Raw genomic sequence first — 21,702 nt, forward strand, 5'->3', positions numbered from 1 at the left:
CGCTGCGTATTGATGACCAATTGCGGAACAAACAGGGCCACACACCTGTTAATACATGCACTGTATGACATCCACATACTTGTGTACACACTGTGCTGCATTCGTATTTTAAACGTATTCAAAACTTGCATATTAACCGATCGATGCTGCAGAATGTGTGTGCAATGATTCATGATCAAAGGTACAGATAAAGTGCGTGTACAATAAAATAATTAATCGCAGGCCGAGTTGATGTCAGATAGCCCCAATCATCCGGCAATGTTCAGACACCAGTTGCTGTTCACAGCCAGGAATCTAACCCAGGTCATCAGGAGCAGAGGGGATTTTGCTAATGCCGCCAATTCACCACTTTAACCCGAGATTGTCTCGACAAAGATCCCTCACGCAGCCACACAAATTGTCTGGCTATATGTTAGCGAGCACCTATTACGGCCTGCATGGTACATGAGAAGCAGTGTGCGACCAGTAACACACCCGGGGCTGCTTTTGTCTCCCCAGTACCGTTTACACACTGCACCAGGTACTCATTTGAGGCCGAGTCAGCCGACACAGATGCGCAAAACATTGACACGGACTGGAATTAAAACTCAGGTGACCAGGTTCGTCATGCAGAACGCAGACCGCTGCACCACCGCTCCCCCACTCTGTCCATGCATGCGCACGTTCAAATATATACACAATCACAAGCAGACAATCCAAGTCTTAGCGCCCCTAATCCTTCTGGAGTGTAACACCTGGGAATAATCTCCAGCCTTTGATATCGGCACAAACAACACAGCGAAGTAAACACAGAGACATCTCCAGACAGCTTTGATCAAGCAGCTACAGCCAAACATTCAACATCCGTGAATAGACGGACCATGCAGGTAACAAGGTCCCCTCCTACGCCGAAATCACGCAGCCGTCCACACTCCCACCCCCGCACCCCGTGAGATCTGAAGGTCGTGGAAATGCGGCTCAACAGCCTTGCCTATCCACGAATGACACATCCACCCCCCCCACTGTGAACCTATTTTATCGGTGAGTCATTGGATTCCTGCTTGAGGTCTCCGTTAGCCGTGACCTTCTCGACATCTTCCTCCGCTGGTATCCCAGTCACTTTCCGCAGGACCACCACCATAGCCGGTGCCGTCCCCTATCTTACCCTCATTCTCTCCTGGCTGTTTTGCCTCTTTGCTTAATAAAGCGCGCGCACACGAATCCCACCCGGATAAGGGGGCCCCGTGCTATCATTACTTGGGACCACACAGGCTGAAATAAGCACGCCCCTACTCTCGCGAGCTGCCCCTCGCCCACATGCATTGACAATATAGCAAAACATGTATGAAATAAAGCACGCAAAACATGCACCTGTGTGGGGTGAACGACGCAGATAAACTATAAACTATTTAAAGCGATTTATTTTTGGTTTTAACATGTAAGGCCCACTGCGCTAGATAGCTCTTTTTCAGAAGTGACCTGGCCGAAAATGACAGCTGAAGGATGCGGCTCATCATGTGGACATTTATGGCAGTCAAATACTCTAAAGGCGTGTTGATTCTAAATGTGGAGGGAGTTAACATCATGCTACCATGGCGCAGAAGCTCAGGTGCAGAGCTGTACACTCTCCGCATCCATACAAATTTGCCACATTTGAAATTGACCCTACAAATGACTCAATTGGGATTATGCATAGCAATCATGACCCCCGACTGACAGACTAATGCCCCAGATTACTCTTGCAAATGAGACCTATCCTGGTCACTGGAATTAGTCACCTGGTTAACGAAAAACTAAAAGGAAGACATCTCACCCCGACGCTTGCATACAATCGGTGACGAAAGTTTGGGTGTTTATTATGACTGCATAATAGCTGAGAGATTTCTAAAGAAGCTCCAGGCACATGGAATACAACATCATACACCGTGCCGAACAACACACGGTACAATACCGAAAACACATCGACTGGAGAAACTTTACATATTTCCCTATCCACAATCCATCATGGTTTACGGAGCTTAAGCTACGACCAAGTTCAAATCCCAGTCCAGGGTCGATTCAACTCATTATCCCGACATAGTATATTTCACTTCCCCGCATAGAACAATACAAATAAGTGCCGCTTTGTGGAAATCCAGCAGTGGGTCGTCCAGTAGAAAATAAGTCCCATAATAGAAATGTGGAACTTCAATAATTGGCTCTTATCCACCAATGGAAGTGAGCACTGCTCCTTCGTATGTTGGACTTCTTTTGCACCGGACGTATCGGACCGCGCTAATCAGAGGTGTGGGGGAAGGACAACAAACTAAACACAAAAATCAGTTCTAAGGAAATGAGTTTTCATTCTAGATTTCAAAGTGCGTCGCCTTCTAACATCGGTTCGGAAGAGCGTTCCAGATGGCCGCAGAAGCGCATCTGGAAGCGCCGCGTGATGCGGTGACCGTCTTTGATCACAAGATCACAACCAGCCTAGGGCTGCCTGGGTTGCTAGCTGTGACGAATGTTTTAACCAAAACTTTTCATCCAATCGCGTGACAGCCCTCACCCTCAATAGAATCCGAAGAAGAAGATGAAGACAATTGTGTTTAAAGTGAGTGAGCCAATATGCATTAACAACCGCAGCAGCAATGGTTAGAGGCGGAATTAATTATTAGGAGCAGTGGGAATCTATCTTAAGCGAATTACAACTTTGCAGAACAAGACAAAGGAACTAACAGTGTTACATGAAGGAGAATCGATCAGCGTGTAGGTAACTCAGTTTTACACAGCAATGCTGTAATCAGCTGTCTCTTTGTCATGAACAGACAGATTGCAGGAGCAAATATGATTGATTCCCTGTGAGTATATTGGTCCCTGTCACAGTAACGAGGAATGTTTTAATCACTGACTCGGGACCACCAAGGTATGAGCTATGCTCAATGTACATTTTAAGCATGGAGAATCATGACATTATATGTATGGAATAAAAGTAGCACATGAGTGATCATCGATAAACATTTAAATATAGCAGCATGCAGTGGCACAATGCTGTGAACCCAGCAACCTGACTCTGATTCTCTGTCGTGATGAACATAATATCAACAGCGAGTTATATCTGACTACATCCTGTGACCCTTCGCCTACCATTTCAACGGACCAACATCGTGACGTGGCACGGGAGGGGGGAGGTGGGGGGCGGAGGCGGCTTTCATCCACCAGTGGATTGACGAAATGGCTCAAATTATTACCGTATGATTGATGCCTGTTAAATAATATTTCTCGCTGTAAAGCTGTGCATCACAACAGAAGGATAAACTTACTGCGTGAAACGAAAATTTTAATTGGCAACATTCATTAATAGAAAGTTACAGCACTGCTGGAACTGCTGTGACTTTAACCCGTTCTGGTTCCATTCCGATGACGTACACGTCCGGTGACGTACATGTACGTGTACGTCATTGGAACGGAACCAGAAGTAAAATGCCATGCGGGAGGGCGTGTGGCCCAGTTTGGCGCCAGCTATCATGGATTGCCGTCGTGTCGCTATAGTTCTCTGCGGTGAGTACAATGTATTTAAAAACAGTGGTGCTACGCCTCTCTAAATAAAATACACGCTTAGCCGTTTGCGCGTTCCGATATTCAGCGGCGAACGGGACACCCACCCTGCAACTTGCAGACGTCTCGGAGCAGAAAAAGGGTTAATAAGCACATCGTCCACTGTTTATATGAGATGGTTCAAAAATTACATCGCGGAAAAGGCATTGTATTGGAGAGAGGCACGATTAGCACAAGCCCTGGTCCCTTGGGGACCGACACATGCCAAGTTTTTTTTTTTTACTTGCGTTCGTCTTGCCCATAACATGCAATTTAAGCATCTATGTATATGCAAATTGGCGTTCAATTCATATGCACATTGGGTAATACGCGTTGCCGCGCATCTGTTGGTTTGCCACGCGGGCAAAGTTGGGACAGCGGTGGTCTCCACAGACTGGGGAGGTCGGCGACCTGTAATTTAACTCCGAACAAAGGTGCGCTCGTCGCAAGCGGTAATTAATTTGCCGCGTTAATTAAGTTGACGAACGCCGCCCCGCACTGGTACACGCACCCCTGAAGACACAAGGCTGCCACGGATGCACCGCGAAATTTGGTTTGCACAAGTTGGGGGGGGGGGGCCCAAACGCTGGGGCTTGGAATTGATAGTGAACTCGCCTTCCCTCCCTCCCCCCGCCTCCCTCCGAGAAGAAGCAGTTGTCCCCTTGTGTACTCTCGTGTTTAATGGTGCGTGAATATTCCACCAGAAGTTTACGCTTCGTGCCCGTGTGCGCAAACAAGCGCGCACGTGCGCGCGCGGGCACGGGCACGCGTGCAGTAAAACACAAATATGGGCACGAACATGCAAAAAGAGACAAAGATCTCCCGTATAGCCTGATCAGGCTGTTGGGCCAAGTGCTGTTAGCGAGCACTTGTAAAAGGGCGACACGGCACACGACGGGATGTTTTACACATTGCATCAGGTACTCATTTGAGGCTGAGTCGACCTAGAGGAGGCCCAGGATAGGTTCAGATCTTCGTCACTGGTGTGGGCCGTGAGCGGGGATCTAACTCGGGACGCCGGGTTAACCGCGACACTACTGCTGCCCACGCATATGAGCACGCGCACTCACAAACACACGCGCACATGCGCACGTGTATATACATATTTCCCACGGAAAGCATATACCACACACATTAATGAAAAACAATTAACTTTCTTATAACCACCAACCAAGATTCCCCTGTTAACTACAGCAGATTTACCTGCTCCAATTAACCATGCAATAAACTAGGAATGTTTCGTTCGGTTTGAGGGGGGGGGGTTTCTGGAAACTCTTAAAATTCCCCACGCAAACATTTAACGGCACTCGTTGTACGAGGAGAGCGGTGGAATATCTACCGAGAGCTCAAGGCTGCCTCTGAAGACGCGCGTCGCCCATTGCTCCGTTTAATTGGGGGTACACGTTTTAGAGCTTTATCCAAATAAAACCACTTGCGTTACATCCCCACAGCTCTGCACTTGAATGGAACAAAGCAGATCCAAACGGGCGCGAAGTATCTGGTGCAGAGCTCGACTCCGTGACATCCTTCACAAATTAATCCCCCCACCCCACCACCCCTCTGTATTAGCAGATTAACTTTTGACACGTTGTGCTCCAGATACTCCAGAGCCAACCGCTGCTCCAAAGTTTGGCGAATTGAGAATGGTCACGGGAAAGCCATAGCAGATTTTTTTTCACGGCACTTCTCAATCAAGCGATGGCGTGCCACAGGGCCTGGAGCAGAGGTCGCAATTGGGTACCTGATACCCGTACCCTATCCGATACCCGGCTACCCGTACCTGGCTGGGTACGGGTACCCGTTTGCGACCCTGGTGCGGCCGAGAACGGGTACGGGTAGGCCGTGAGTCACTGGTGAGTCACCTTTTGTCACTCATTTCCCAACATCTCGTCTTTTCTCACAATTCAAGCTCCTAGAATCAACCCACCCACGCCTGCAACATGGCTTCATCCCAGAGGTCGCAATCGGGTACCCGATACCCGTACCCTACCCGATACCCGGCTACCCATACCCGGCCGGGTACGGGTACCCGTTTGCGACCCTGGTGCGGCCGGGTACGGGTACGGGTAAGGAATCAAAACCCGTTTGCGACCTCTGGCCTGTAGCAGTAGCTCGCTTGCCGTCGTGTAAAGCGGAACAATTACTGCCGGTCGGGTGTTCGTTCGTCTCGGGGGGGGGGGGGGGTGTTGTCTGGGCTGTGGATGGATGGGATGAAGTGAGGCGTGGTGGGAGAGAGGCATTTAAAGTTGCCGCCTCTGGTGCACGACAGCGGTATATGTCGCAGCGGACGTCGCTCTGAAAATAGTCGACGGGAGTAGGCAGCCCTGATTTGGTGGAGGAAATGAAACATTCCTGTGGTACTGAGTCAGTTTGTACAAAGGACAAATACTGTTCTTCGCCGACAAAGTTGTGCTTATTTTATCCCCAAAAGTAGTTACGGTGGATTCGGCCGGCAACCAAATGGGATTTGAATTTGCAACCTTTCGAACGCCCCACGTGGCCAAACATTGTTTCTATTCTACGCGTTCAGCAAATGACATTTTCTCGGCGTTGAATTTTGTTCCTTGTATTCTGTTTCGATTCGGACGTGACTTCGTTCCTCCAAACCCACGAAACACGGCAGATGAACAACGCAGCATAGCAGAAGGGAGAGCTGCAGGCACCAGAACTGTTTAAAGCAAGGCCGTCAACATTGGAGGGGGGGACCAAATCTTTCAGGGGGTCTGGGGTCCCACCCCCCAGAAAAAATTTGAAAACGAATTTCCTGCCTAAAATATAAAAAAATCACTAACTCATTGGATAAGCTTTATTTATTTATTTGTTCCAATAATGTCTAATAGTGTATTGTATTACATTGCTATGTTTTTTTCGTTTTTACCTTTTCTTGTTTCATTGTATGTAATGGCAGAGATTATGGATTAATAAAGTGCAACCATAACCACAATCATATAAACAGAAATCTATTTTATAGCAATATAGTGGGGGTGGACATTTTGGTCATATTTGAATATTGGGGGGGGGGATGTGTCCCCCCCCCCCCCAATATACATTTATAATTACGGCCTTGGTGTAAAGCATCCCTCTCACGTACGGGACGTCAAAGCGAGGTTCAAGCGAGGGTGGTGGTGCCTGTGGCTTGTCGGCAGGAGAGTGAGAGAGGGGTGCAAATGGGGCACTGAGTCAACACCGGGGCACTTTTCCACTTTCCCTGACCCGATTGTCATCTCAGCTCCTAGGGGGTCCATAATAAGGGTGCCCACATAAGCTCGCAGCAGCAGCCGCCGCCGCCTCGCTCTGACACGCACGCGGCTCCGAACAGACTGCGAGTCGCAGATTGTGATGTCGAGGCCCGCGTGTCGCAGACTGCGGCGGTGTCGCAGGGCCATCGGCGTATCTCTGTCGGCTATCGTGCTCGCCATTCAAGGGATGTTCGAGCATTCTCGTCCCTGCTCTAGGCCGGCAACGTTGAGAGATAAAGTCAAGGATTCATACTCTTAGTTCTTTCGGTAAAGTCACGTAGGTAAAAAATGAAATTAAAATTAATAAAAATAAAACAATGAAAATCACGACGTTTCGGAGGCAACACAAGTCTCCGTCATCAGGTGGGACCGTCACAGCCAGATTAGCTGATTCAGCTGATGACGGAGACTTGTGTTGCCTCCGAAACGTCGTGATTTTCATTGTTTTATTTTTATCAATTTAATTTCATTTTTGACCTACGTGACTTTACCGAAAGAACTAAGAGTATGAATCCTTGCAGTCACGAAAGCTTCAAATCTAGAATAAAGTCAAGGGTCAAAGCGTCCACCGCCACCCACCCTCTCTCTCTGCCCCACATGCTTAAATGAACACGGGACACAGCACGTTATCGCTGCCGATGGTCTGGAGTCTTAGTGGAAATTCCACACTATCATGGCCGGTGCCAGTGATTGCAAACCATAACCCAAACATGGCTCGTGTGTTGTACCCCAGAGCAACGATGGCTGGCATCAATATACGTCCATTGAGCCCGTGATGACCCTCCACTACTCGCGGCTCTGATCAGCTGTCGTAATTCGGAGTTGCGATTCGAATCAATCAATTCCAAGAGTCGGTTCTGTTTTTAAACAACGTGTTCGATCGCAGCACTTCCCGTGACTTCCGGGACGTCACTTAAACGAATCACTGTCCGTACCGTACAACAAAGATGCAGGTTCCCCATATAGACTTAACAGACTGTAGGGGCAAGAGCTGTTAGCGAGCACCTATGAAGGCCAGCACAGCACAATAGGGTGTGTGTGGCCAGCACCACGCCCGGCTGTCTTTCGTCTCCCCAGTGGCGATGTTTCCTCACCACACCGGTTACTCGTTTGAGGCTGAGTCGACTTAGGGAAGGCCCAGAACCGGCTCAGATATTGGTTGCAAACGGGATGTCGAACTAAGGCCGCCAGGTTCGTAGCGCAGCGTAGCGAGAACCATTGCCGCCGCCGCTCCCCGCCACAATAAAGATAAAGATCCCCCGTATAGCCTTAACAGACTGTAGGGGCAAGTGCTGTTAGCGAGCACCTATGAAGGCCGGAACGGTACACGAGGAGGTGGGTGGCCAGCACCACGCCCGACCGCCTTTGTCTCCCCAGTGGCGATGTTTACACACCGCACCAGGTACTCATTTAAGGCTGAGTCGACCTAGGGGAGGCCCAGGACCGCTTCAGATAATCGTCACTGGTTGTTGGCCGTGAGCGGGAATTGAACCCGGGTCGCCAGGTTCGTAGCGCAGCGCACTCCCCACCACAATAACAACACACTCGCATGCGGCGAGCCCCCATTTAAACCCCGTTTGTTTATCCGGAATATTCGACAGGATGCACTCGTTGAGACACAACATCGGTTTACGGTTCTGTGCTGGTGGCGGCACCGAGTCACATTCCACAACAGATAAGATGGAGAGAAAACAAACGACAATTTTCAAAGTGCGAAACTCAAAATACCATTAAGTGAGGCGCCTCTCTCACCTTTGTTCACGGGCAAATGTTAGGTTTTCTGACACAAAGGGCAGCGGTAATAGGGCGACTCCCAATAAGAGAGGTGACGTGTGGGTGCCACTGCGGTTTGGGAGCTCCATGGTCCCTCCGGGGTCTAATGAAAATGGGTTTCACTTCATGGGACGCCGACAGTGGCCGTCATTACGAGATAACTGTGTGGACCCTGCCGTTGGGAAAGTGGAAGCACGTGCATAAATGTGACTTTTTTTTAACCGTTGCTAACAAGAGATGCAAGCAAGATAATCGTGGGGACACTCATCTCTGCCACGTTTTGAATTCGTGGTGGGTTTTGCCGTAGCGTGGTTCTTGAGTCTTGGGGATTCCCACCTAGTCTCAGGAATGTGCTTCAAAATTGCAACGGCCACTTGTGGTGCCCCACAACTCTGAACAACACCCGTTGTGAATCTCCGTCCGATTATTGTTTTTTTTTTACATCTAAAACCCGTGTTGGCTTTTAACAACATAGAGTTCATGCTCTGCGCGAGTGTTAGCAGACTCTGTTTCGCTAGGTGAGGACCCCTGCTGAGCCAATGCGTCTCTTCGGGAAGGGTTACTTGGGTCACAGAGCAACGGTAGCGCAGCACACACAGAGAGATGCGTTTGAGTCTGAGGCCACCAGGTTGCTCCCAGTTTTTAACGCTTTTCAGAGAACGGTAACATAGAACGCTTCCGTCATGCATTAGCTCTGTTCGTCTGTAACCCGGGGTGGGAGAACGGGCTAGGGTGGGGTGGGCAGATGATCCAATGTGAACTAGGGGAGCCCCAGGACCAGTTCAAATATTTGCCACTGTTATTGGTCGTGAGCAGGAATAGAACTCGGGGGGAGGAGGAAGGGGCGGGAGGGCGTCAACTGCCAAAAAGTTTCACCAACGTGAACTCAACTTTAGCATAGAGTTGCATTGCTGTTAGCAAGTTGCACTAATGAGAACCGGGCAAGTTTAAAAATTAACCCGTAAAAACTACGTTTTTCACTATAAATCCTTTATATGCGTGGCGGCTAGAGTCCTCTCGTCCTCTGGCTTGAGATGGCTGCCACCTATGGGTCAGATGATTGCCTGCCACCATTAAGCAATTGGTAATTAAATATAATTTATTTTTTCCTAAAAAGTGTAAAATTTTGGGAAAAAAAATTTTCACGAAAATAAATTGTCACGCACTACGAGTCTGTGTGCAAAATGTCAGCTCGATTGGATCACGGGAAGTGGGTTAAAAAACGACCGAAAGATTTGCACGGTCGTAAGCGCGCAAGCAAGCAAGCAAGTGAACTTAATATAAAGGATTTAAATTGAAAGGAATGCCAAAATGCAGCAATGCTCAAGATCGTCACCCCAGGGACAGCGAGCCCAGACACCCCCCCCCCCACAACGATCGATCCCTAATTTTGAGGGTGTATTGCTCGCGAAGTTGTTACACATCCCCCCCACCACACACACGCACTTTTTGAAATCTACTTTGTATTCTGGGTTCTTGAATGACAATAAACTAATTGTATTTAAGAAATATTAATGCCAAAAACTTCGAGGCACGAACCGGAAATATGCAGATGCCTCGTATTGCCCACCAAGCCATCAATCAGCGTCTGTACTGCCACTTAAACAGTTCCAAAGACAAAGGCATGTTGGAAAGTTTGAGTTTTGTCGATTGATCTGCACGGGCGATCTCGTTTAGCCAGTCGCGTGGCTATTTTACTAAAGGAGATCCGTGCAACGAGTTCAGTATGCCACGCTTATTCTTATTTTGTAATTCTAAAGCTTGTTTTGTAATTCATGGACCAATAAAAACCACAGCTGTAGGGGCTGGGGTGGGTTGGTTTATTCAGACGCTGTCTTTCCGACAGCCCTGTTCTTCACCTGAGGACGGCTGTTTGCGTTGTGGCCGAAACGTCGTGAGAATTGTATTTTGTCATGTTTTATTTTTATTATTTTATTATTTCCCTTCTACGTGACTTTACCGAAAGAACCAAAGAAGATGAACCACAGCTGTAATGAAGTTAGATTTTGGTCACCGCCGCGTGGGAAGAGACGAAATGGGAATGACTGAACGTAAAGATTCTCGACCGGGAATTTCACGTGGAACTTTGGATTTGCTGCTCCGGTGTTAAAGCTTCTGCACCACTGGCTGTAGTGACCACGTCCTAAGTTGGAACGTTTAGGGTTTTTTGTATCTCTTTTTACGACCGCCTCATTCATGTAACGGCTGATGCCACCTCTGTCTCCCTAGCAGAACGTTCCTACAGGCGCGGAGACTTGAAACTTTTAAGAATGAAGCCATTCACGTCACGAATGAGGAACTTACTTTCGACCACGTGCGAGAAGTCTTAACTCAATGATGTCACAACGAATGCACTTCCTCTCAGATACCGCGCCGTAAACACATGTATTTGCATTTCAAACGATGACGCATTGTGAGTTTAACACGTAGGCTTTCGCGACCCATATTATCGAAAATAGAGGTTTTTTTTTGGGTTAGATTCGCGCTTGATTGGTTCACAAGAGACGACGTTACATCTATCCCTCTGTTTAAGACCGAAACAGGAGGATAAGTGGCTGTTGTAATTACCGCCGTACTCGAATTGTAGACGTTGTGGGTTTACTCTCCAACACGCCGGTGTGCTGAACTGGTACCGAATTGGCACGTGTTGTTGACGTGACAACCCCTTTCTAATTGGCTGTGTGAGGGGGGTGGCCGGTTCAACGACACAACATTTATATTCAGGCGATCTAACCCAGAAAAAACCTCTAACGTGGACAATGACGCATTGTGCAATGATAACAAGAAAAAAGTACTTCAAAGTGAAGAGACGGGAGGGAGGGAGAGTGGCAGAGGGGAGGAAAATATGTCAGTGGCGTGGAACAATTTAACATTTATGGCCGAGGAGGAGAGGGGGGGGGGCAAATGGTTTAACACAGACCTGTTTAGAAGCCTGGCTGTAAACGTGTAAGGAATGCGATTCACTGGAATTTAAAAGCATTTAGTTGAAAGGTGCAAAGGCCGTTTGTTCTTAAACTCAATAAAATTGTTTGAAGTTTTCCACAGACGAAAACCTCAAAAGGACAAATCCAGCTACGCGCAGACTCCAACTTAACGACAGACTGATGCTGTCATAAGAATGTGGAATTCCAATGGCTTATGGCAGGCAAAGGAAATTACATATCGCTACTTGAGCAGCGTCTACCATAGGCAAGTGTGATTAGCTATTGTATCTCGTCACTACATATGCAATTAACTCATCAAATTGGCTCACTCGTCTTACGCTCATTGGGCGGCCCACTCCCATAGCAGACAATCATACGGTGACGAGGTTCAACGGGATCGATTGCAAACGTTGTGCATGCATTATTACATCACACTTCACGAGCAGTCACTCAAGTCACGGTGTCTCCCCACACATTTCGGGGGAAATTTCGTAGGTTCTGATCGGTAATTTTGTGTGGCGCTGAGCTCCCGGTGAAATGTCCACTTTACCGTGGCAAAGACCAGATTATTCATGAGGTGACAACAGCTGACTTCCTTCAAAGGGCGAAATATTTTTTATCGAAGCACAACATTAAAATACGTCCCAACACTGGTGAATAAAATCATGATAATGAGGACATCGCGTTAATTTCATCACATTCGCTAGCAGCGTAAAAAATAAAATGTTAAAATCAGAGACAAAGCATTATCACGGAGAATCGCCACCGGCGCAAACGATCTACGCTATGTGCCATCCAATGGAAAGTTGAAACGTCTTGAAGATGACAAGGGGCGTATCTTTTGAAAATCTGTCCGATCTCACACTTTGGAATTTGGCCCTATCTCCAGACTGCCACCTGCTTATCATTATTGAGATCCACTTGCAAAGTGGTTTCAAAATAAAGGTACTGTGTGTGTTTGCCGCCTGCTTCGTTTATTAAAACAAATATAGTGTTGTGTGCGTGCGTGCGTGCGAAATGTTAGCGATGTGCACTACAATGTTGGCAGACCAGGTTCAATTCCTGACCACGTACAGCACACGAGTGGCAAGCAGTATCTTAAACTGCTCTGAGCATCTCCGAGGTAAACTCATCCTTCAATGAATACTGGGAAATGCAAAGGGTGGCTGGGGGTGCAGTTCTGGCCACCCCATCATTATTTCCCTTCTACGTGACTTTACCGAAAGAACCAAGAAGATTAATCTCTGCAGTCACGAAAGCTTTAAATCGAAATCTCACGTAAGTTGTTTTGGCCTGACGTGGCACTCACTCACAGCAACTGCACCCTACAGATGCTGAGGATAACTAAGTTGAACGTGTTTTTGGCATGCTTTATAATTTACATGTATGTATGTATAATCGGAAGTGCATGGGGGGAAGGACAACAAACTAAACACAAAAAGCAGTTCTAAAGAAATGCTGTTTCAATCAAGACTTAAAAGGCATGCATTGTAAACGCATCTTCTCTCCCGCTCTCTCGCCTTTGTAAATTTTCAATTTACGTCTCGCATGCTGCCAGGATTTAAACATTTCTAAAAATGTTTTGGCTAACGTGCGTGCAATTGCCAATTAAGTGCAACGTCGCACATGCGCGCAGTAAGAATGTTTCGCACTCGCGTTGACATTTACGTTGTGCGTTACGAATTGCTGTGATTTGCTGCACGATCATCATTCCATTAAAGTGACACGTGCTTCAGCTTCATCGACGATGAACACTTTGTGCCGCTGCAGTAACGGAAAGGCGCAATAAACTTGTGGGGCACTCCGCAGCGTACGCTACTCACTTTGTAAGCCATCTCAGTGATGATAAAACAACGAGCATACGCTATGAATGATTCCGCAAGAACTCAATGCCCCGGTTTCAAAATCGACAACTTTACACCGTGACATTCATGACGTTGTGAGAAAGGATGACTTGGCTTGGCGTTGCATTACATTGAATTCTGTTTTTTCCTTTTTTGTTTGTTAACCATTTGCATTCTCACGACAACCAACTTGTTCGATTCGTCCATTCTCACGTCAGCTAAGAAATGTGCGCATTGTTCGCAATGCAAAATGAGCTGTGTTGCAGCGTAATGAACCAAATTAAGTACACGCTGGGTAATTTGACCATTTCTTCACTCCGAATCAACATGTGGGAAATTAATTAAAACAACCTCAGTGCAGCCTGCATCACCCAATGCGCCGTGTTTTTTTTTTAGAAGGAAAACGTTGCGGTTAATTCTCTCCTACCTCGGTGAACATTCAAAATGTCAAGCTTCTTTCGAGTTGGTAATTGTGTACCGGTCATTTGGCTATATCGACCGAATCATCAGTGGTGTAGTGCGGTTGGCATGGTTCCCTGGTGCATGGAATAATATGGGACCCCCTGTCCAACTCCATTCCCTCCTCATTGAAGCCCGGAGCCCAGGCCACTGAGACCAAACGGTGTATGATGATGTATGTATGTTGAACTTCTTTTACACCGTACGTAGCCAACGATGCCAATCGGAGCTGCGGGGAGAGGACAACCAACTTAACACTAAAAGCATTTCTAAAGAAGTTGGTTTTCAGTTTAGATGTAAAAGTGCATTGCTCAAGTGGTTTCCTAATATCGGAAGGAAGAGCATTCCAGACGGCCGCAGAAGCGCATCTGAAAGTCAGTGACTGCCTTTTTTCGATGGCCAGCCAAGAGCCGCTGCAGGGATGACCGAAGTTACTGTGCTGGTGTATGCTCCTTGACGAAATGAGCAAGGTTACGAACACCGAAAAAAAACTGATTTTGCACAGGAGACCTGGGTTAATGAAGTGGTTGTCTTAAAGAATGGGAATGTGGAAATTTTCGTGTGGGTAGGGTTGTAAACAGAGACGAGCCAGGTCACACACTCGTTTGAGCAGAGAGAAACTTGTCTTTCTTAACTCTTTTTGGTTCTTTCGGTAAAGTCACGTAGAAGGGAAATAATAAAATAATTAAAACAAAACATAATAAATTCAGACGCTGTCTCCCCGACAAACCTGGTCTTCACCTGAGGACGGCTGCTTGCGTTGTGGCCAAAACGTCGTGATAATTATTTTATTATGTTTTATTTTTATTATTTTTGCCGAAACGTCGTGAGAATTATTTTATTAGGTTTTATTTTTTTAATTTTATTATTTCACTTCTACGTGACTTTACCGAAAGAACCAAGAGGATGAATCCCTGCAGTCACGAAAGCTTTAAATCGAAATTTCTTAACTCTGTTTAGTGGCTGCAAGTGAACAGAAACGACCTTGGCTCCATTGTATTCACTGTAAACAAGATACCTCTGCAAATAAAATTACGTACGGCCAATAATAATTATGGGTGACGTTTCCAAAATAACTATGGGAGATCCAGTGAAATTTATGCCCTCATTATAGGTTCTTCCGCACACAAGTTGGTGCAACATTGGGTTTTATTGTTTTTTATATTTCTTTACGTAAATACCCGTGGCATTAGTCACTCAATGTCGCAAACGTTTTTTTCGGCCAAATTTTGCAACAGAGCTGCAGTCATTTGAATGGGATGCGTTTCAGGCCGGTTGCTCATTGGTGGGGGAGAGGGGGGGTCAACTCGGCCCATCATCCACCATCCATGGTCGATAAAATAGAAAATCTCCTTTGTGCGGCATAAACAGCGGCTGTGCTCGAGACAAACTGGTCTCTGCCATGGGAACATGGAGTTTCCGCCGCGCTGTCTCAGGAACACCAATTTGAGATGATACATTTCCCAGGGTCGTTTGAGAAAGAAAATTATAGACTTTTGAATAACGTCTATGATGGGACTGCAGAATTACGGGGGGGAAATCACACCAATTATTATAATAGTCAAACAATATTTTACAGTACTCTGTCCCGTCATATCTTAACTGAATTTATATGGCACCTTAACCAAGGCACTCTACAAAGAATCAAACAACGGTGCACGCGTGCATGTAATGGTGGACATGATGTGAATGAAATATATGAGAAGAAGCAATGGGCAAATCTGTGATGCGTGAATTTGGTGAAATCCAAATAAGATGCCTTTCAAATAGCGAGGATTTTTTTTTACCATGCTTCACCGTGCTGATTAGTGCGGGTTTGGTGAAGAGAAGGGGGGGAGAGAGCCAGGAACATTGCATGTATCACTCGCCACTTGCTTTTAGCTCTGGGCTGGGACTTGAACTCAGGTCGTCGGGCTCAAAGCACAGCAGACGAACCACCGTGCCACCGTTCCCCCTTCTTGAAATCGCCGCACAATAATTGTGGCTCACTAAGATCCAGGATGGTCACCGTGTCTATGCGCCGCTTCTCGGTGGCAGCCCCAACAGTCTGGAACGCCGTCATCCCTCTGCACATTCGCAGCATCACCTCAATCGCCTCCTTCAAGAGAGACTTAAAAACTCACTTCTACAATCACGTGCTTTCGAGCGACTCTGAGCTTGGCTCCGCGCCTCTGAGTTGCGGCCACTACGTCTGAAAATGTGCGCGCGTTATAAATTGAACTATTATTATTATCATCACTAAAGCCGCGTGCTGAAAAAGCGACTGTCAAGACGAACAATCCCACGTGCAACCCTCCCAAGACAGACGTGGCCACACAATAAAGGGGCCCTCTGTGATCGTGCCTCAGTGCTGCCCTCTCGTGGCAGCACCCGGGGACAGCCCAAGACCACCACCACCACACACCACACACGACCGTCTGGCAAACAGGGCTTGCCCCCCCCCCCCCACCACGGTGTGCACCAACAAAGTAACTCACCACGATCGGGGAAAAGCAGGTGGTCAGCCGAGCAAAGGTTGGGGAGACCTCTATTGTTGCTGGGTCTTTTTTTTTGGGTGGTGGTGGGGGGGGAAGAGGCAAAACGTTGTGCATGGGCGTATGCGGAGCGTAGCACGACAGACGAACGGACGCTTGCTGCAGGGAATAGACCTCTGTGTTTTGAGCCCTCGCAGTAAAAAAAAAGGCGGGCGGAGAGGGTGGGGGGGGTTGTTGTGACAATGCGTGGAGCGTGCGTTTGAAGGGGTGCGTTTTGGTCGCGAGCGGTGAAAAGCGACCCCCTTAAGGGGTCCTGCGTACGGATGTCAACGTGCCCGGCGGTGTACGCTGCGCCGACAGGAGCTGTCAATCTCGGCAAAAGCGTGGCCCTGTCGCCCACGCGGGGTGGCGCGTAGAGCCAAAAAAAAAAGGGTTCGTTCTTCTTTTCTATTAAGTGGCGCGGGTTCAACTTTCAACAGCAACAACGACAACACAAATCTAGCGTAGGCAGCTTGTCTATGAAAGCCACAAGTGGACTCTCAAGGCAACGTGAAATGATTGGTCAATTACGGGAAGGCATTAGACCATTATACACAAAGGCTGTACGGTTAGCATACTTGTTCACTTGGTTATTTTACTACTGTCATCTAAGTCTAATAAACGCAATGTCTAGACTGCCAGGGTTCTGAGTTCATTTCCCAGTTTTGGGGGAGTAAAGCTTGCCCAGTCACCCCTGCTAGATCAATAAAATTAGCACCTCTTCGAGAACCATACCAGCGGTCATGCTATGGTAAGACTGGTCTCTTGCTTTTGGTATTTCCTCCGATGGTTCGGAGCTGCCAACTGAGATAAGCACAGCCCCAACGCTTGTTTGAGCCAGGAGACAATGACAATATTTACTGCCGGCCTTAATGGCAGTAAACTACGTAAAAAAAGCGTATGCCCTCTCCAACTGCTCAACTCTCCACATAACTCCATTTAAAACCTTCCCACACATCTCAATCCATCACTCCGACCGTTCTCCCTTGCACAACGCCGTCACCTTTACGGATCTCTCCACACCCATAAAGCACACTAAATTTTTGTTTTTTTATTTTACCAGGTACGACACACTGAGCTATACAGCTCTCTTTCAGAAGCAACCTAGCCACATATGATAGCCCAACCAAGTGGCTTATCACGTGAAAATGTACGGCAGACAAATACTCTGGACGCACGTCGATTCGTTAACGTGGAGGGGGAAACCCGGAGGACCTGGAGAAAAATACACGTGACCACCGAGAGAGAGAGAGAGAGACACTCAGACTTCAAACGCACAGCAGGTGTCAGGGTCGGGATCGAAAACCCACGACCTCCTGCCATACCAGGCGAGGTAGTTACCATCTGGCCACCGTAGCGCCGTGCATCCCGCCCACGTTACCTTGCTCGTGTGCCCCGGCGACGTCTGGTCGTGGACCTGCCGCTTGAGGTCATCCATCCTGCTCCGCGAGCAGCTCTCGCACGGCCAGGCGCTGCCCCTCTCCCCAGGGCAGGGGACGCCCTGCGACGACGGGCAGCCGCTTCCCGTCGGGCAGGGCAGTCGCGCGGGGCAGTCGGGGCAAGGCCCCCTGAGTCCGGAACCGGGGGCCGAGCCCTCCGGGGCTGGTCGGCTGGAGCTTCGGGAGGCCACAGGGGAATGCCAGGGGTGACCCAGAGGGGTGGACGCGGGTCCCACGTCGGCGTGCATTGGGCCCCGCACCGCGGTTTCGCCGCCCACCTGTGCCAACGTGACGGCAGAGTCCACCGGGAGCGGCGAGAAGTTAGGGCTCGGTGCGGAAAGCGTGCCGCGCCGGGGAGTGTTAGTTGGACGAGTTACTATTTTTTTTAAAAGTGTCCCGCACGTGGGGCTAAACCGGGGGCCGCCTGGCAAAACACACGTGTGTGGTGGCTCACTTGCCGGTGGTGGCGGTGGCAGGGCATCTAAAATCCAGACAAAAAAATGACTTTCGTGGCACTATGAGACCTCCGAGTGATCTACCAGAGTCTTACCCCTCCACCAAAAGAGCCATCGCGCCACCATGGTTATGTATTACATAAGCAACTCAACTTACAACCTAGATGCATATATATGGTGGGGTTTTTAAAGTATTTACCGACTGACGCAGGTCTGTTCTGTACACCAGAGACCACACGTGCATATGTATCGAATACTGGGCAGCGTGTGATCCTCTCTCACGGCGTCGCTCATCTCCCAAGACTGCACATTCCCAACTCTCCTCCAACAACGGAAAATCTTTAGGGCCTCGCCACAAATCAATGGGCACAATTGGTAAACACTGACAGATGAAACGCGCAAAGACACAGAGACAGTGTTAGTAAGACTGTTGAATACAAATACGTACATGTTTTTATTATAATAAAATTCAGCCATTCTCAATCGACCAGTGGATGAAGGCCACTCCACGCCAGTCATGTGGGGTGTGTTTTTTTACCATATTTTACCACGCTGGTCAATATGGGTAGGTGAAGGAGGGTCAGGGCATGCCCGAGTCTAATATCACTTTCCACTGATGTTAGCCATGGCAGGGGATTAAACTCGGATCACCAGGTTCAGAACACAGCGGCGCTAACCTCTCCACACCAGGTGAAATTTGTCCAGTTTTGCACGAGACACCTTTTTATTATTCAGAACAAAGGCAATTAGTACAGCCCAGTAGTTTCTACTGAGACTCACATGAGACCAACCACCACCACCACTAACAGCTATTGTGTAAAAATAGAGCACGTGGCGTTATTAATAGAACACTGGCAAACGCCAGGGCTACAGAGGAATGGGGTGCATGCTTGTGGTCTTTGAATGCAAGAGGGATCCTTTTTTTTGGAAGGCCATTCAACATTACAGCATCACTCCAATTATAAACCCAATACATAACAAGTCTGAAAACGCGCTAATGACTGTTCGTTACAGGATGTTTGTTGCTAATTTACGTAAAAATGGCCCAACACATTACTACCGCGTGCAATAATCGAGAAATGCCCCACTAATGTACGCACATCACATATCCAATTTGTACACATCGAAAATCATAATGGATTTTGGTCAAACATTTAGCACGTAAATTATTATTTGCACCGCTGTATCTGATATCGATTTCATCGATCAATAATAACACCAAAGAATTATTAAAAAAAAAACATTTACATACCTAGTTGGCCGGTCAGATTTTCGGCCGAACCACAGAAACCCTGCTGAACCGTGCACGTGGTGGTGCGTATTGGGTCCCTTTAAAAAAAGAAGCGGCCCAAAATGCATACGCGACAATGGGTCGCAATGATCTCAAGCTGTACTATCACCTCGCCGAGCAGTCAGTCACAAGCTACACTCCAACACTGTCTTGTAACCCCCAGACCAAAACGCGTATCCGCAGCTTCCACATTCATCATCATCATCACCATCAGCCATTGTCTCTCCACTGCTGGATGAAGACATCTCCCAACACCGTCGCTAATCCTTCGCGGTCCAGCGCTCCTTGCTGCCGTCCGTCCGTCTGACTCCCCCTGTACGCGAACCGATCATCTCGTCGATCCGTCTGCGCTTAAGCATCCCTCGAGAAGTATGAATCTACAATGGACTGCTAATTGGGGCGATTGTGTAATTCACCTGGACGCTGGCTTACAATGCCCGGCCGTTGTCACAACAAAAAAGTAGACTTTATTAATGTAACACATAAATGATGTATGATAATGTGTCTGGGCACACGGCAAAGGGCGGCTTGTATCCACGTATTGGCTATTACTGTGTGTGTGTACTGTTCCTCTGTCGATCTCAACTCACGTGCGCGTGAAGCAGTTGTCATTACACGTGCGTTACTGCTGCACGGAAGATGCGAGACACCCCGCCGCCTTGTGAGCCGAGTTGTGAATAATGTTTCTGTATCTATGTGAACAATGTGTAAGTGGGGGAGCGGTGGCGCAGTGGTGAGCGCGCTGCGCTGTGATTAACACGGCATCGTCTTAGATCGTTCCCCCCCACCATCACCATCACCACCACCACCCAATCCACGGCTAACATCAGGGGGCGAGTGGCATCAGAAGCGACGCCGAGCCACCACACGGATCCCTTCAGGAACTCGCTGTGACCAGCGCGGTGAAGTATGGTCCAATAATACCTTCCACACATGACCGACAAGAACGTGGGGGAAGCTTTGATCAACCGATGGATTGACAAAAGCTCTGTAGAATCGTTATCACAAAGACAGTACATGCTTGTTCACAAACACAAAGATCTCCCGTATAGCCTTAACAGACTATTGGGGCAAGTGCTGTTAGCGAGCACCTATGAAGACCGGCGCTGTGGCACGCGAGGAGGTGGCCAGCACCACGCCCGGCCGCCTTCGTCCCCCCCCCAATTGCGATATCCACACACCGCACCCGGTACTCATTTGAGGCTGAGTCGACCTAGGGGATGCCCGGTCGTTGGCCGTGAGCTGGAATCGAACCCGGCTAACCGGGTTCAGGAGCGCAGCGCGCGAACCGCCACACGCTCCTCGTGCACGCACACGCCCAACGTGGCTTCGTTTATCTGAATTGTTACAAAAACACAACGGCGTAGGGGGAGCAAAACTTACCACCAAGTTTCGTGAATCCCCGACTGCAGATGCAACGCCCTCCTTACTCATAGTCCGCGCGTGAGTCTTCTCAGCGCCAGTGGTGGCAGCTGTAGGTCCGCCGTAATCCCAGAACCAGAGATTGAAAACCACCACCAACAACAACAACAAGAAGCACCACCAGCCTCGCTCCCGACAGAGGCCGGCAAACTGCACACTCGCGTGTGATCAGTGTATTGTCACCGTGGCTATAATCAATCAGCCGACGTAGCGACGTCACGATCCTGCCCTTTGCGTTGAACACACATCATCTGCACGCGTCGTCATCATCATCACCATCATCTTCTCCTTCAGATGTGACTGCCAAGCACATTCATCCGTGCGTTCACTTCTTCTTCAGCGGTCACTCTCTCTCTTTCTCTCCCTCCGTCTCTTCACTCCCAAGTCTTGATAGTAGTACGCAAGCTTCGTGTTCTCCGTCGGGACGGACTCTTCCCCCGGCAATTGTAGCGAAGAGGGAGCGAAGGGAAAACTCCCGCGACACAGTGGAGACGGAGTCGTCGCGTTAACGAGCGCAGGCGGCGTTCGCCCGCGAGCCAACAAGCCCCTCGGATGCACAAATATGCTGCTGCTGCTGCATTTGGTTACAAAAGAATAACTCCAGAGGGCTTTGCTATATACCTTGCTTGCGCGCGCGCACACACACACACGCGGACAGACAAACGCGCGCGCGCGCACACCTCGGCGCTATGCGCAAAACTCGCAAGCCACGGCTACACTTAAGAGGGGGGTTGGTGGGTGGGTGGGTTGGGTGGGTGGGTGGCTGTGGGTGAGAGGGGGGGGAGTTGGAT

At 48.5% G+C, this 21,702-nt stretch overlaps 1 protein-coding gene across 1 annotated transcript in view; it reads right to left on the reverse strand.

Annotated features, from left to right (window-relative positions):
• Positions 1 to 21,585, reverse strand: part of LOC133341307 (kinesin-like protein KIF26B) — a 119,045-nt gene extending 97,460 nt beyond the window's left edge. The window contains 2 exon segments of the mRNA XM_061549827.1: positions 17,686 to 18,021; positions 20,873 to 21,585. Of these exon segments, the coding sequence (XP_061405811.1) occupies positions 17,686 to 18,021; positions 20,873 to 20,923 (387 nt within the window). The 5' untranslated portion in view covers positions 20,924 to 21,585.
• Between the last annotated feature and the right edge of the window lie 117 nt (positions 21,586 to 21,702).

Source organism: Lethenteron reissneri, chromosome 11, assembly GCF_015708825.2.
Source record: "Lethenteron reissneri isolate LAM-NWPU_2019-01 chromosome 11, ASM1570882v1, whole genome shotgun sequence".
NCBI classification, from domain to species: Eukaryota; Metazoa; Chordata; class Hyperoartia; order Petromyzontiformes; family Petromyzontidae; genus Lethenteron; species Lethenteron reissneri.